This window comes from Leptosomus discolor, chromosome 9 (assembly GCF_034619465.1).
Source record: "Leptosomus discolor isolate bLepDis1 chromosome 9, bLepDis1.hap2, whole genome shotgun sequence".
Classification (NCBI taxonomy): Eukaryota; Metazoa; Chordata; class Aves; order Leptosomiformes; family Leptosomidae; genus Leptosomus; species Leptosomus discolor.
In genome coordinates this window covers 16,015,417-16,031,292 of record NC_141399.1, presented here as the reverse complement: position 1 = coordinate 16,031,292, position 15,876 = coordinate 16,015,417, and the positions used below count along the sequence as shown (strand labels likewise).

Here is a 15,876-nt window from a genome sequence, read left to right as displayed (position 1 = left end):
GCACACCATTCCTCTTGGAAGGTCTTGGTTTGTTTGGAAGCAGAAGTGCCACCTGACTTAAAGACCTAATCAAAGGTCATATGACCTAAATTTTTGAATGTAAGATTTTACTATCGAACACTAAAATATGAAAAAAACAGTCAATTTTGAATAAACATGAGGTTTATATAAATTGATCTGGGAAGTTTAGGAAAAATACAAGGGAAAATGTTCAGTAGAGAACAGAAAATAACACCTAATAAAAATTGTATTATAACTTTTTAATATAAATAAGCATATTAATTCTGTTAGTTACAATGCTGTAATGCTACTTTTTTTAAAAAAAAAAGTAAAATAGAAAATCTCCATGAGCTGACCCTGACCTACTTACAATACCAGTTGTCATTGCATATGTTTCTTGATTTCCTCAAGGAAAAGCTTTGATGGGTGATGACTGCTATCATAGATATCCAGTCCTACCAGCCACAACGTCTGGAGCCAGTTTTGAGACCCATCCCTGTCTCTTATGCTTCATGTTATTCTGGCAGAGGTTTCTAATGTGGATTTTCAGATCCCACACATGCAATAATTGAAGCACTTCATCTGGGTGTGGTAGCTAGAGCTCAGACTGAGCTGAGTGAGGTGTAGATGCAAAGAAACTGATAAATAAGTCATTTGGCTGTTTCAGCAGGTGTATACTGCTTGCATAACCATTCCCTTTCTCTGCTAAAGATAAGCAATCCGCAGGGTGGGATTGTCTTGAGTTAGAGCCTTGAATCAGTGGCTGAAATATGTGAATTTATAAAAAATTTTATAACAGAGAGTGCAATACAGAAATCTAGGAAAAAAAATTATTCATGTGATTTAATTAAGTTCAGTATCAAGCATCTTGGGAATGTTGGTTTGACAGCATTAAACTATTTGTATACTTGTGGTCTAGTAGTTAAGGAATGTCTGTTAATATTCCTCGTTTTGCTATACTGTCCCACTCTAATTAGGCATCCATTTTGGCTTCAATATTCTCATTTGTTCAAAAAAATCTATTGTACTAATTGTCCATTTCAAGAGACTCTAGGCAAAGAGCAACTTTAGCTGTTGCAATGGAATATCCCTGCATATCACAGATGCCAGAGCCTTGCTGCTTCATATTGATCTTCAGTTTTGAGCTTTGCTTTATAGACAGTTCATCAGTGAAAATGTTTACAGGTCTGTTTTCCAGAAAAGCAGTGATGATTTCACTGGTTTCCACCTGGAGCCTTTTAGCTCATCTGGCTGTCCAGATCATAAGTTCTTCTTCAGCCTGGCTCTGAGTTCTACCGAAGTGAGCCAAGCTAGCTGAACAGTTCATGTACTAGTTTTATTTTAAACCAGATCTTTCTGAGTAAAATGAGCAAGCTACTCACTTGAACAGCATTACTGGAAGATTTGAAGTAGTCTCAGAAGGGAGAAGGGCAAGCATCTGGAATCTCTTTCAACAGCATGTCTGAATGTAGATGAGGATATCTGTCCACAGCCTTAGGCCGTGGGCATAGCACTCTACAAACAGCTGTGCCAGTTGATGATGTTATTACCACCCACTCTTATGCGCTTATTACTATTTTTCTGGTAGAGATTGTTCCCCTCCTAGATCCATCAACAGAAGAAATCACTCCCATCAATCCCGTATCAACTTCGAGCAAACTGAGCCAGGTTAGCTTAAACAGTGATGAATACCCCTTCATCAGGCAAGCCTGTTTATCATTGCCTAGTGTGGATTAGAAAGCACTCTGACATTTCTGTTGGAAACTGTGTGGTAACATCCAGTTTATGGTTAGTGAAGAGCAGCCAGTGGCAGTAACATCTTCAAATGGAAAAGCTCAGTCTGGAAGAGAATTAAGTCCATAAGTTAAAAACAAAAAGACCCTTACTGAAATCACTTTATCTTCAAAGGCTCTTGCACCAATTTAGGTAATCAGGTTATTAAAATAATTTAAATTAAACCAGTGCAGTTTTCTTGTTTAACTAATCAGAATCAGAACCTCTTTGTTCATTTTGCAGATAGACATATTTTTACCAGATGCAAGCATGGAGCTCAGTAATAAATTATATTTTCCATTTTATATAGAAACTATAATTTTGGATAGTAAATCTGTGTTAAATTCTAGGAAAAAAGTTCTTCAAACTGTTTTTAGTTGTGTTTTTTTGATAGATCTTGCAATAAGTCTTTACTGGGCCAATTGTGTTAATAGTATGATTAATTTTGTCACACATGGTTCTAGGACCTTGAAGTGCATTAGGTGATAAATCTCAAACAAAGCTGAAAGCTTCGTTGTTTATAGCAGATCTTAAGGTCTATCTGTAAGTGTTTATGAATGACTACTGTTCCCTAATGTGGCTGAGGCCTAAATCTTTATTTGTTGGAGCCATCAAAGAAGCACAGTACAATCACATTCTTTGTGTAGTGTTTTACATCTGTTGACCTGGCTCCTGCATGTGAGCTTTTCATGAGGATTCATTTTAGTTCTAAGAATATGGATAGGGTCAAATGTAAACACTGAGGTAAGTTTTAATGATTTAGGAATTCTGTTAGCTAGGATGATTTTGATTATGGCAGTTAGAGGCTTTAGGTCTGACTTACATTGGTTCTATACCCCTATAGGAATTTATACCTGTGTAAGTAATAAAAGATCCTAACATTTTGATGGAATTAAGTTGTGTTCAGGCCTTTTGGGTGGAAAGTGCTCTGAGACGGCCTTTACATTTTTTAATATAATTGAGTATTTTATCCCACATGCATTAATTGGCGGGGGGGAAGGATAAAGGTGAAAAGCTTTACTCCTTTTGCAAAATGTTTTTATAATAGTTCCTGGTGCAGTGTTGGACTTGCCTTCAATGTCATGCTACTGAAAGGTTTTTTTTTAGGAAGTCTCTAAATTTTCTTCTCTGCCTTACTCTGTGCTGAAGTTATTATTTAAATCTGTGATTAGATTTAATGAAAAAATAACTCCTTATCCACCCTGTTTAACTTGCCCTCACTCATACTCTGTCTGAGGCTGACAAAATTGTTGAGAAAGTTGCATAGATCCTGCAGCATTCATTTGTAAAATATTTGTGAATGGTAGATCATCTTCTTAAAAACTTATAAAACTGCTTGAAATCTGTTTGCTGATTTTTTCCAGATTTCTTTACCAAACCAGCTTCAGCTTTTATTCCATCTTTTACATAATTGTGGTCAGTCGTCTTCTAGAAGATCTTTTTCTTTGTTTGTCAATTTGCTTAATATCTAAAGTCAGTGGCAGAAATTTTAATAAGAAACCATCTTATTGCTGGTTTATGATTGAAAGGAACTATTTTACAATTTCAGTGTTGCAAATCAATTTACCTTTAGGCTTGTAATGTGTTTCCAGTGTGTAATTAACAGATGGAAAAATATTTAGGGCTTGAATTGCTATTAATTTAAAAAAAAAAAATGCTCCAAAAATATCTTCTATTAGTAATAGATTTAGAATTGAACCTGTCAACCAAAAGAAGCCTGCGACTGATTGCAATGGAGAGAAGGGCTCATTCTCAGAGACCTAATTATTTTTTTAGTTACATCTATTTTACTTGTTTAATAAGTTCTCTAATTTTTAATTAGAAGTAGTGAACCTACTTGTTCAAATATTTCAGTGTCTTAGAGTACTTTGACTTTTGGTTTTGTAGGAAAGAGAGGCCTTACTATGAAAACTACTAAAGTTGTATGTGAATTCTCCACAGATACAGTCTTGCTCGAAGAAAGTTTTATCTGGAAATGGTCCTTCAATATAAGGATCAGAAGAAAAATGCCCTTTCTTTCCCTCTTGAAAGCAGCATAGCTTCAAAGAGTGTATTTTAAGACAAGCTGAGTGAGCACCCTGCCTTAGTTACAGAAAAAAGATACTCTACAGAGAAAAAACATCAGCTTTCTAGCTATATTTAGCTGCTGTTAGCACCAAGACAAAATGAATAGTCAACTGTACTTTTACCAATGTACTCTGTTATTCCTTGAGGATTGATAGGTTTAAATGTACTGATTTTTCTCCTTGACTCTGTCTGTCAAACTTTGATCTGATGTTGAAGTGTTCAAAAGCTGCATGTGTTGCAGGATTTCAGCAAACTTGATCTTACAGGTTTAACTTAAATATTGTTTCCATTTTGAAGTCTGTCATATGGGTGTACCACAAAGAGTGTTTGGTTTTACCCGTGATGTCTTGGGTGGTGGTATGCAGCAAGTAACAGAATACTTGGAATAAAGAAAAATCCTGAAATGAATCCCTCCAGCTATGGGCCAGTTGAGACCTAGAGAGACAGGATGTAAAGTAAAACCCGTATGTCTCTCTTTGATCAAAGGATAGATTCCCCACCACCACCCAGCAGGTGATTAACACGTAAGTACATTCTCCCCTAAATGGGCTGATTGGACAAAACTAAGTATCTGCTTAGCACCCATAAAGCAAACTCCAGTTAATAAGGTGATATTAGGAATATATCAAATGCTGTCTTTGTGCATTCAGATTCATGAAGTTATGTGATCTGATATGCGTAAGTTGCTACTAAATTGTCTTAGAATATGTAATTCTCTAAAGGAAGAATTACTAAGCACCTTATGAAACGGCATTTTTATTTTCAGAAAGCAAGCTCTTTCCACAAGTAAATTGTTACATATTTTTCAGTTGCGTATGCTTTCCATATTTAGAGAAATTCATTAATAGTCAAATGCACTATAAATTTTTAGTGTAGCGAAACAATACTATAGGGTGTGGTTGTGCATGGTTTTATACATAAAAGCCATTCAGAAACAGACTTGACCAGCTGGAAGATCTGTAACCCACAGACTTTTTACTTCAGAAGTAATGACAGTGGGTGTTTCACTTCGATTCTAGAAGTACAATACTGGGTTTGGAAATCTTTATTTTCTCAGGTTTTAATCTAATTTTATTTATTACATGCCAAATACATTTTTGAAGGACATAGCGCAGGAAACCACCGCTGTCCTGAAGAATTTACAGTGCAGTAACACACTAACGTCAGTAAACTCTGTCATTGTCCTGTTGACTTCTTTGAGGACAAAATTTCACGCAAGAACTTTTAAAATGGAGAGTGTCAGCTATGCTGTTCTCACTTTCATGATTATGAATTGCTTTCCAGTACAAATCAGAATATAATGACCAAAATCTAAATATAAAACGTCTCTGTTGTATTTCGCTACTAGTATGATAGAAAAACCTCGTCAGTGAATGTCTTTTTAATAAGTAGCCTAACTTGGAATGTCTGATAGAACATAATCTTAAGAAAATTTTTATTCAAAATTCATTGTAGCACAAGTATTTTTATATGAAAGACAATCAAGCCATCTCTCTCACCAAGCAGGATCTGCCACATATAATCATTCAGAACAATGTATTTCAGAAAATGGGAAGCAATAATCTGATTATTAAGCAAACTATTTTTTTCATAATTTTATTATGTGAGATAAAATATAGGTATACACATGACCCATGTTTTTTGCAAGGATCCTGCTAACAATAATTAACTAAAGTATTTATCCTGTTACCCAAGAGCTCTACATTCTTAACATCATGATTGAATTTTTGAAACACACAAAGATGCGTTGCCAGGTTCTAGAACAACATTAAATGAATAAATCTTATCCAAAAGAGATGCAAACATTACAGAAGTAAAGTGTGGATGTGGTATTCTAGAAAATAAAGCCCCCAAATCTATAAAAGCTGTACTGGATATTGTCTTTGTTACAAGACTGCACTGTGGTTGCTATAATTTGTATGCTTTGGTATTGGTTTTATAATGCAATTTTTAGCAAGCTTCTGTATAAGAAAAATATTGTTATTTAAAACACTGTTTTAAAATGTTATATACTTATTGTTTTTTTTATATTCTTCCCACAAATGTTGGGTAGAGCGTGCAGAGTTTCCAAGAACCTAATATTCTCTGTTTCAAAGATTAATGATCATGTATTTCCAACACTGGTGTTTTTAAATGATGACGGATGAATAAAGGCTTTGTAGTAAGGAGAAAATAGGTGTTGAGATGCAGAACAATTTATTCGGTGTATTTTAAGGCTTTTTTAATAGTAGAAAAGCTGCTTTCTTCTTCAGTGACTAGTTTTGTGTTGTTTTATGATTTTAGAGAAAGACTCCTCCTTTCTTGACATACTGCTCAAAGTCCTGTCAGGATATAGCTTAACAAAGCATCACCAAGTGTCCTGATATGCAATCCTGACTGCCAATCACTTGGTACCTAAGCAGATAGGCATTATCCTGAATGTCCTGGGGGTGAATTCTTGTTTGCATTTCCTTTACAAAAACCCTGCGGTTGTTATTACACCTGCTGGTGTTCAGTGTCACTGACCTCTCACCTAATGTACAGTCAGGTGCTCCTTTTTAACAGGCAATCTGGCATTCAGCCCACTTAAATTAGGTTCATTTGTCATGTACTCCTATCTGCCAGCAAGCAAACTGGGGAAAAAGAGGTCAAAGTAGGGATTTTTCGAATGTAAAAGTTTCCTGGAAGCTGCTGTTGAAACGTAGACAAGTCATTCAAAATGCATGTTACTGCTTGCCTTCTTTCTTAGCAAACTAATTGTCTTTTACAAAAACTTTCTTTTGTGAATGTCTTTGCAACAGTTTTGCATGAAGTTGTTGCATGCATATTTTTATTGCCAAATATTGTTGCAAGCAATAAATAAATCACTGGGCTATATTAAAAGCATATTTTGCCCAGATGCTGCTTTAAAATACTGGATTAAAATGGAAAAAATGTTTTAAACCGTTTACAGGAAGTGGGATCATGCAAAAGGCTGATTTAATTTCCAAGTATCTTGTTGCAATCATTGCTTTTGTATATGGGATGTGTACAAATGTGTATTACAATATGATATTAAATTTACATTTTAAATTTAATATTTTTTTTTTTGCTAATTTAATCGCATGGGCCAACATATGAGTAACATGGTGGTGCAATGTAGATTTTTGAGGTTCCTTTTGTTTTCATTTTCTCTTGTTTCCCTTTTCTTATGTCTTAGATATCTGATTGTTAGTTTGAGGAAATATGTCTAAAATATCAGCCTTTTGCTTCTGTTTATTTGCCTTCATGATTTTTATATCATAATATGACTTTTCTAATATTATTTATTAATTAAATTGTTTAGATTCCCCAAATAGCCAAACTGTAGTTTACTTCTGTAGGCATGTAAAATGAGCAGCACACAGCTGAAACCTCAAAGCAGAAAAGTGAAGGGAGGTGAGATCTAGAACACAAAGGAAGACTAGGTTTTCTTTTTACCTTTGTTGTGCCTGTGTTATACCAGAGAAGCTTTTGGTTTGATCATGTTTACTTTAGGCTACGAATGTGAAAGCTGCTTTAGGAAATTAGCTTCAAGAATAGAATACAATTGTTTTATTAATTGCTAAAGATAATAACTAACATATATAAACTGTCTGCTACTCTAGATGAGTCACTACATGATAGTTTTACTACAGAATAAACTGGCTGGGATTTAGTATAGGTGGAGATGTAGTATACACATCATCTTGCAAGCCCATGGAAGAATTTCCTGATTGGGTCTTTCCAGTGAGTTAGAGAATGTATATTAGTTATGTTACTATAACAAAGTATAATCAAAGCTATTTCAGTAGAAAGACAGAGTCATAATTGGCACAGTGAGCTACAGAGTAGAGTACAGAAAAAGAAATGGTGTAGCAGATGTCAAGTGGACAGATTAAAGAAATCCCACTCTTACTGTACAGGGATATTACCTAGATATTCAAAAGATTAATTCAAAAGTTGAAGTCTTTAAACACCATCTTTCAAGATGGAAAATTCTTCCACTCCTACAATGGGTTTACATCTCTGCCTGATGATTCTGTTAAGGAGGACATAATTCACTTCCTCAGTAGCTGAAGAACAGGTCAAATTTTAAGAAAAAAACCTTAACAAACTGTTAAATGAGTAGTATTCTAAGTGCTATATTTGTTTCAGATGCTTTTAATTGCTGTTATGAGCTAGCAATAGCACATGAGCAGTAAGAAAACTTTTATTTCTTCATGGCTTTTTGTCAGTGCTCTAAAAAACCTCTAGTCCCTCAGAAAAGTCCAAAAAATTGTTCTTTTGTTCTCCAAAGCTGATTGAAACTACACTGGAAAAGACATTTTATCTGATTTTTCTTCTTGTCAGATATCTAGAAAAAACAAGACAGATAAATGGGCCACACTAAGGTCTTCAGTGTGGTTTTTTTTAAAAGAATTGTCCATTAGTGGATAGAAAAATCTGACTTCTATAATGGATTTAGAAATGTATATGTACAATGCAGTTTGATATAGAATACAAAATATAATAAAATATATAATGACGTTAGAGATTCCTTAGAAACTGCTGTTCAGAAATGGTGAACGAGTAATAAGTTCATATTATATATATCAAATATTAAACCATATATATCATATTACATTTCCATTTTGAATTGGGGAAACCACTATTTTTTTATTCTACAATTCTTAGTATTTTTCAAATCTCTCTGATTAAGAAGATAATCAAAATAATTAAAGCAGGGAAGTATACATGGTCAGTGACTTTTAAGGAAGTTTTCACTTTTATTACTTAATAAATTGTTAAATCAAAAAAAAAGTAAGTTTTCAAGGTTAATACCCTGTCTTCTGTTTTCCAGTTGTTGAAAGGTATTATAGAGTCTTAAAGAGTTTGAAAAGTCTTTCCAGAATTTTGCAAATTCTAAACAATTTTCAGGAGCTAAGGAGAAATTAGGAAAGGTGTAGAAAGTTGTATGGAAGATAAAGTCAAATACTTTTTCCCTCAGTGTGGATGGATCCTCATCGACATTATGTTTTTGATTTAAAAGAGCCAGGGGATTGTCTGCCAGTTTTCTTCACTGCTGGACTACCCAGTCTACAAAGATGGTTAAGGGCTGGTAATTGTCAGAATCTTACATCCACTCCAAATACAGCTTATTCATCGGAGTCCATCTTACTGCTCTCCCTCCAAACAAACAGATACATCATAATTTCTGTTTATCTGCTTTGCTGTAGGATATGAAGAAAAGATTTTTAAAAGAATCTGTTAATATAGAGTGCACAGTATAAATTTACTCCCATGAAATCAGGAATGACTCAAGACTTCAGGTGTGTGGCAGAGTGAGAATTCTAGATCCTTACTGCCAATTTCCAAGGCAACTGCTGAAGTCAGTCTTAAACAGTTGTTCTCACTTTAGTAATTTATGGCAGAGACAATGTTGTATTGTATAGGACAACTTGAATGATATCCAAGTCAGGACAAAAATTTGGAAACAAAGGGAGAATTTGGTATTTATTAATCTGTCGGGTGTGCACATAGTTTAAATAACTTTGATGTGAACATCTAGGTGCTTTAGAGTCAATAATCAAAAGCTTTGTAGATTTGGGAGAAAGAATTTAATTTTAAAACAAAATTAACAAGTCATAAAAGAATCTTAACATAAAAGTGGAATGAAGTATGGTATAGCACACCAAGGCTTACATTTCCAAATCCTTTTATATATCCTTTTGTGAACATAAACCCCAGTGTGTACATGCAGATTGAAAAAATGAATCAAATGTAAGCCATCAACAAATGTTTATGCACGTGTTTTTGCACTTGGGTTTGAAGATACTGATTTCCCTAAATTACTGTGGCTCGGTGCATTTCCACTTATTATCATTTTGTTTTACAAAATGTCATTGACAGCAGATCAGTGAATCACATGCTTAGAGTAACCAAGAAATAGTATACACTTTTGATGGCTACGCTTTTGCCGTTTGAAATCTAGTAAATTTCCCTTTTCTTCTGATTTTCTTAGAATTGTACACTATTTGCATTACTGTGGTGCAAGAGGTGTGTCATGGTAAAGAATATGATCAAAATGCCAGTACACCATCAAAGAAGTCCCAATTCTAAAAAAATGTGAGAGGGTTTGATTCACCAGATTTAAGCTTTCTTTATGTCAGGGCAGAGATCAGGTCTACCAGATTCCAGATCAGGTCTGAAGTGTTTTCCCAAGGGTTTGCCACTTAGTGAAAAGAAGGCCTGTTGCACAGAAGCCTTAAAAGTACAAACTGAGCTATTTTGGTTTTGTGGTTAGGACAGTGCTGGTTATTGAGTTTTCAGGTAGGAATCTGGTAGGTTATCTAGCACTCAATAAATTACTGTATGTTCATTGAGCTAAAAAAAAAAAATCAAGATGGTTACACTGTCACCATTGGAAATTAGTCATCTAGTCAATCTGCTTATTTAAAACAATATTATAAAAATGACGAGATGGCTTCTGGCATAATTTGCTGGTTCTGTGAGAGCGTATTTTGATTTGCTATTCCTATGTACAACAGCTTCAAAGAAAACTCATTGCCTTGCCATACTTGCCACATTTTGTTAGTTTATTTTTACGTTTGCAAGCACACTGGAAGCCTGAAAAAGTAAATATATTGTGCTAATTAGATTAATGAGTTCCTAATCATATTAGCTTCTGAATGCTTGAAAATTTGACATGCATTGAAACATAAATATATCAGTGTTTGGGGCTGAGAGAATAAATGACATGGCTCATTGTTTAGTGATAAGATATATTTTTTAATGTACTATTTTATTATCCTAATATGTTCAAGGAAGTCTAAATCTAAATTCCTTTGGCCTATTGGCTTGACTTTCCTGCCAGGATCAGGGAGTTGCATAGTTGTGCCAAAGTTTTTTATTCATCCCTATTTACACAGGGTGACTGGAAGCTTTCAGAGTCAATCATTGCAATCACTCATACCTGAACTGAACCCACATGAATGTTGATCCATCTGGCATTTACCCATCCCATTTAATTTGCATATTTAGCTATATGGTTTCTATCTTTTTTCGTCAAATAGTATATATTATTTTGTGAGACTAGTTTGACCAATAGCATCTTCTATGAGTTAGTGAAAGAAGGAAGGGGGTATAAAGGACATAGGAATAATGCCTCAGTTTGCTGTTCATCTACAGTTTAAGCAGAACATGTGCATGCTGGCATATGTGTTAGTGAACATCTCTAACTAGCTGTGTGGTATGAGGGCCAACGTGATGAGGTAGAGCGTGCCAGTTTTTCCTTCCCCAAGGATCTAGTTGTTCATATTGGCAGGAAGTTTTACTTACCAAAGTGGTTAGCAACTGGTGAAGTGAGCACATCCAGGTCTAAGGTATTCCTTACACACGTTTCTTCATGGGAATTTCTTATGTTAACAAAGGTACAGTATGCGGTGTGCTTAATATTCTGTTTTATTTATCAAGGCAAAGAAACAACTGTATGACTAAGGTCAATATACAGTAAAAGTTATTTTAGGTTGAAGGTCAATATGTTGTTCCTTGTGGTTTGTTGTTTAAATCTTTAGAGATTTTACGTATTAGCAACTATTTCCTGGAAGCAGTAGGAATGATGTGAAATCCTAGAAGGATTTTCACTTTTCACTTTCCCTATCTCCCTTTTAGAGGACAATGGGTCTCATCCTCCTAAAATTAATTTCTTAGGTGTAAAGTCTATATAACTTTTGAAGACTAATATTTTACATGTATTAAAGAAAACATGTGAATATGTTTTAGAAAGTACACAGATTTTGTTCAAAAATTGAATAAAATTAGATCAATTGAAGCGTTATGTTTACAAAACTTTTACTGTCTTCTTATCTGCACCAAATAGAAAGCTACAGAAGGTGCTTGTTTAAGCTACCAAGTCTAGGGAATTCTTTTCTTCCTTTCATGGACATGATATCTCAATGCACTGGCCTACTGATGAGGTGATTGCTTTTAACTACTGCATTTGATTTAGAACATTATTTTTATTGAAACTACTATGTTTTAAATTTTTTGTCTAAAGGAGAATGTTTCTTCAAAAAAATTCATTAAATTATGAAGTTGCTTGTTACTCTTATAAAAAAAAAAAAAAACAACAAAATTGTTGTAATCTGAGTCAAAACAAACAAAACCCTGCACCAAATAGCAGTTTAAAGGTCGCAGAAACAGTTTGTTAAAACAAATACTTTTTGATAATATTGTTGTCAACATTAAGACACACCGCATTTTGTCTTAAAGGTTTTTGATGGGACAGTGATGTGTTTAGTAATTTGTGATCCTTACTACAGCCTGGCTGTTGAAAGACCATCTTTGTGTTTATCTGGAAGAGATCAAGGTGCATCACCTGTAGAACAAGTCCTGGTTTTGGCTCACAGCTGTCCTGGAAAGGGAGCACAAGACTTTGAAGAATGTTACTGCTAAATCCATCCTTTCACCTCAGTTACAAGCTTTCCCGTATGTGAAGTTTAACTGCAGATGAGTTATTTCCACAATAAGGCTCCTCTGCTAGCAGTTTTTAAGTCTTGCTATGTGTTCTGCTATCACTGTTTTCTCAATAGGATGACAGCAGCTGTTCTTTGATTGAAACATGAAGAAAGATGTGTTGAAGTCAGATAAGCATCACTGCTAAAGCAGCTTTACCTCCCAATTTGCCGGTCTTTGTAATATCGCTAGTAGTAAGGAATGCTGAAATTGAGCTTTGTACTTGATTTAAATTATAATCTTACAAGATACGTGTAAGTCTATCTAAAGAAATTTTTATTCATGTATCTCTGCTTCTTGAGACAAAATGCACTCATGTCATTGTAAACTAAAAGGTACAGAACAAGAGGACAACGTCTGACCGTAGTAGTTCAGTAGGATTTTTTTTTGTCGTTCCTTATGATTATGATTTGCCTTTTTGATGACTTGTCAGTCTTTTTTTTATCTGAAGTGATTTGTGGTTGTACGGCAGAAGTTTCTTTTATCTTCGTTTCCAAAGCTGCACTTGTAAGACCACATTCAGCAGCAGAATAATCCTCAAATACTTTGGTTCAGTTTTCACAGTAGCTGCCAAGTAGGCCTTCTTTCACAGACCATTTTATACTTTGTGATACTTGTAATTAACAATTACTTACAGCAAGTCTACTTCTGTATTCTGCATGATGAAAAGTAAGCCTTAACTGATGCAAAATACGAATGAAGATAAGCAACATGAAAATTTACATAGAATTTTCTATCATTTTTTAAATGCTGTGAAGTATAGTGGGCAAATAATCTGTTGATGAAATGATCCCAAGTGCTTTGGCAGATACTGAAGATTTTCAGAATTTAAGTAAGGCTAAAGAAATGCTCAGATCTGGTTTCTTCTGATCTCATTTGATTTTTGGTTATGTACAATGATGAATGGCATTCTCTTAAAAACAGAGTATCATCTTTAGTGTCTGCTTAAATCCACTGGATGCCATTTAATTGCATTAGGAATAAACAGGTCTGGTAAGGTATACTTCCAAACAATACATGAGATGAGAAACTAATCTCCCAGCTTTTTAGTGACTTTAAAAATATGTGTCATTGCTGAATTTTCTTGCCAGAGGACTGAACCGGTAAACTTTTCAATTAATCTCTAGACTGGGTTTGACTGTGATTGAAATTGTGTTTCAGTTTTAGTTCAATAAACATCAAAACCACTTTTCAAAATAACAAAACCGTCATATTCAGTTGCAGTTAAAGTTAAAAAAAGCTTTAAACTTATTTTCAGTAGTGTTTAGCTTGTCTCCTTGAAGATCTATTTCTAATCTTTCTATTGTTGTTAAAATAACAAATATATTACTTTGGAATTTTAAATTTAATATACATGCAAATAAGCATTTTTTGACATTGGCAGAAGTTGGATTTTGAATCTTCATGAACTGCATGTACTTATAGATACCTTTGACCATTACCCCAAGTATATTTTTAGCCCTCAGAATCATTAACTCATACATTGTCTGTAGTCTGGGATAAATTATTCTGTGGACGAAACCTTTGAAGAAGACATATTTCTTCTTAAGATGATAACCACCCAACTCAAACCATATCTTACATGAAGCTCCTCTTATAAAATAGCATTCGTACAAACTTTATACATTGCATAAAACTGAGTGGAAAGTCATCTTCTTAAAAGTGTGCTCATTTTATGCATCAGGAATCATTTACACAACAGGAATTTAAATAGGGACTTCTTCATGGGCTTTGATCCAAATGCATATTAAAGAATATATCTTTCAAAAATGTAAAGAGGAATTAATTTAATTAAAGCTTGCGCAGAGATAAGAGGATTGTGCTTCACCACTAAGTATTTTTATGAAAGAAATACTAATGACAAGAAATTTTTAAATGTATATGGGTCTACCTACATGAAGGTACTGATTAACCACGCAATAGGAAAAAAATGCTGCACAGAAAACTAACGTGAAAAGTTCACATTCCAGAAAATATTAATAAATAGAAAGCATCTTTCCCTGTTTCCTCCTGTCTCTGCCAATGCCCTGTTGGAGACCTGTCTTGGTGTTTTGCACAAAGTAGATATGATTACTCCTTATAATAGTAGCAATTATTGTAATATTGCTACTAGTAATAGTAACAGTAGAAGCCTGTCTTCTCTAAAGATGCTCATTTCTACTAACATTTTAAACTAGGAGTTTTTTGTTTTGGTGTGTTAGAGCACTTTGTTTTGAGAATGTACCCATTGTGACACTTTAAAGGAACAGACCTATTTCAGCTACTTGCAAGCTGCTCTGTGACTAGCTGCCATGGAGCAAATTACAAATCTGAAGAAAACATTCTAATCTAGGTTCTTCATTCTGTTCCTTTCTGGGACTCACAGACCCTATTATGTCTAAAGAACTTTATAGTATGCAGAGGCTGTAGGAGGAATGCAAAAAGGGAGTGAGTTAGAGCCACCTTAGTGGGAAAATCTTGGGAAGGGTTTGGTGAACTACTGTGAGATCATTCTAGGAAAGCAAAGAATTTACAGTAAATTTAAAGCACATAAAGCAATTATGCTTTATTTAAAATCCTTCAAAATGTTAATAAGACTTTAGTTCATTTCTGAAAAGGTCTAGTGTCAGTTCCAACCAATTAGCTTAATGAAAAGCAATTAGAACATCCCTGATTGCAAAGAGAATTTTCAGAATTTTTTTTCTTCTTCATTGTTTTTAAGCAGACAGACTCTAAAGTATTTTGGTGTAGCTACACTCACTGTGTCCATTATCAGTCTTTCTTTTCTCGTACATATTAGTGAATGTAAACCAAGTCATTTTTAGCCTCTCTGGTTTTTATTCGTTTTTTCAAACAAAGTGGTAGTGACTATAACAGCTCTATCAGCCTTTCAAGAAGGCCAATTCAAGCCTTGGCAACTTGCCAAACACATAAAAATACTATTTATTTATTTACAGGAAGGGGGGGCTAAGATGAGGCAAGTGCCCCTTTTTGCTTTCTTAAACAAAAAGAAAATTTCCCCTAGCTTGAATCTTCTTTGATAATAACTCATTCTTTTTCAAATTTGTAATTTAATTAAATAATAACAATAATTAAAAGTGTTGAAAGAACATTGCTAAGTTGAGTACCCTAAATCTATTGTAAGGTAGAAAACAGATCTCACAGTGTTTAATTACATCATGTTTACATCCCAGTAGTTAAAAAGATCTTTGTGTTTTGTTTGCATATTTTGGTATGAAAAACAATTCACATAGTTATTGATTGTTAGCATTCAGCCCTTGTTTTAAGAAATGTCTGTTTTGTTTGCTGTTTCCAAAATAGAGCCAGTATTAGAACTTGAAGGTGTATTTCCATTTTGAAATTTTGTGTATGTAGTGTCCATGCCCCTGCTTTTTTCCAAGGCGTGATGCAAATCTCGAAAGGGTCTGTTTTGAAGTCCTGGTTACATTTGTAGCTGGGTAGCATGTTCTGGTGGGACTTCAGTTCATGGGGATAAAGTGATCCATCTCAATTTCTGAAAACGGTTTGTAAAATTCCCACCTGATTTCTGAATCCAGCCCATCAAATCCATATTTGGGTTGAAAC

The 15,876-nt window shown here is 34.3% G+C and overlaps 1 protein-coding gene across 1 annotated transcript in view; it reads left to right on the top strand.

Annotated features, from left to right (window-relative positions):
- ERC2 (ELKS/RAB6-interacting/CAST family member 2) overlaps positions 1 to 12,252 on the top strand; it is a 409,803-nt gene extending 397,551 nt beyond the window's left edge. Inside the window, exon 19 of the mRNA XM_086470650.1 lies at positions 12,070 to 12,252. Within this exon, the coding sequence (XP_086326776.1) occupies positions 12,070 to 12,252 (183 nt within the window). The remainder of the gene's footprint in view (positions 1 to 12,069) is intronic.
- Positions 12,253 to 15,876: the final 3,624 nt, after the last annotated feature.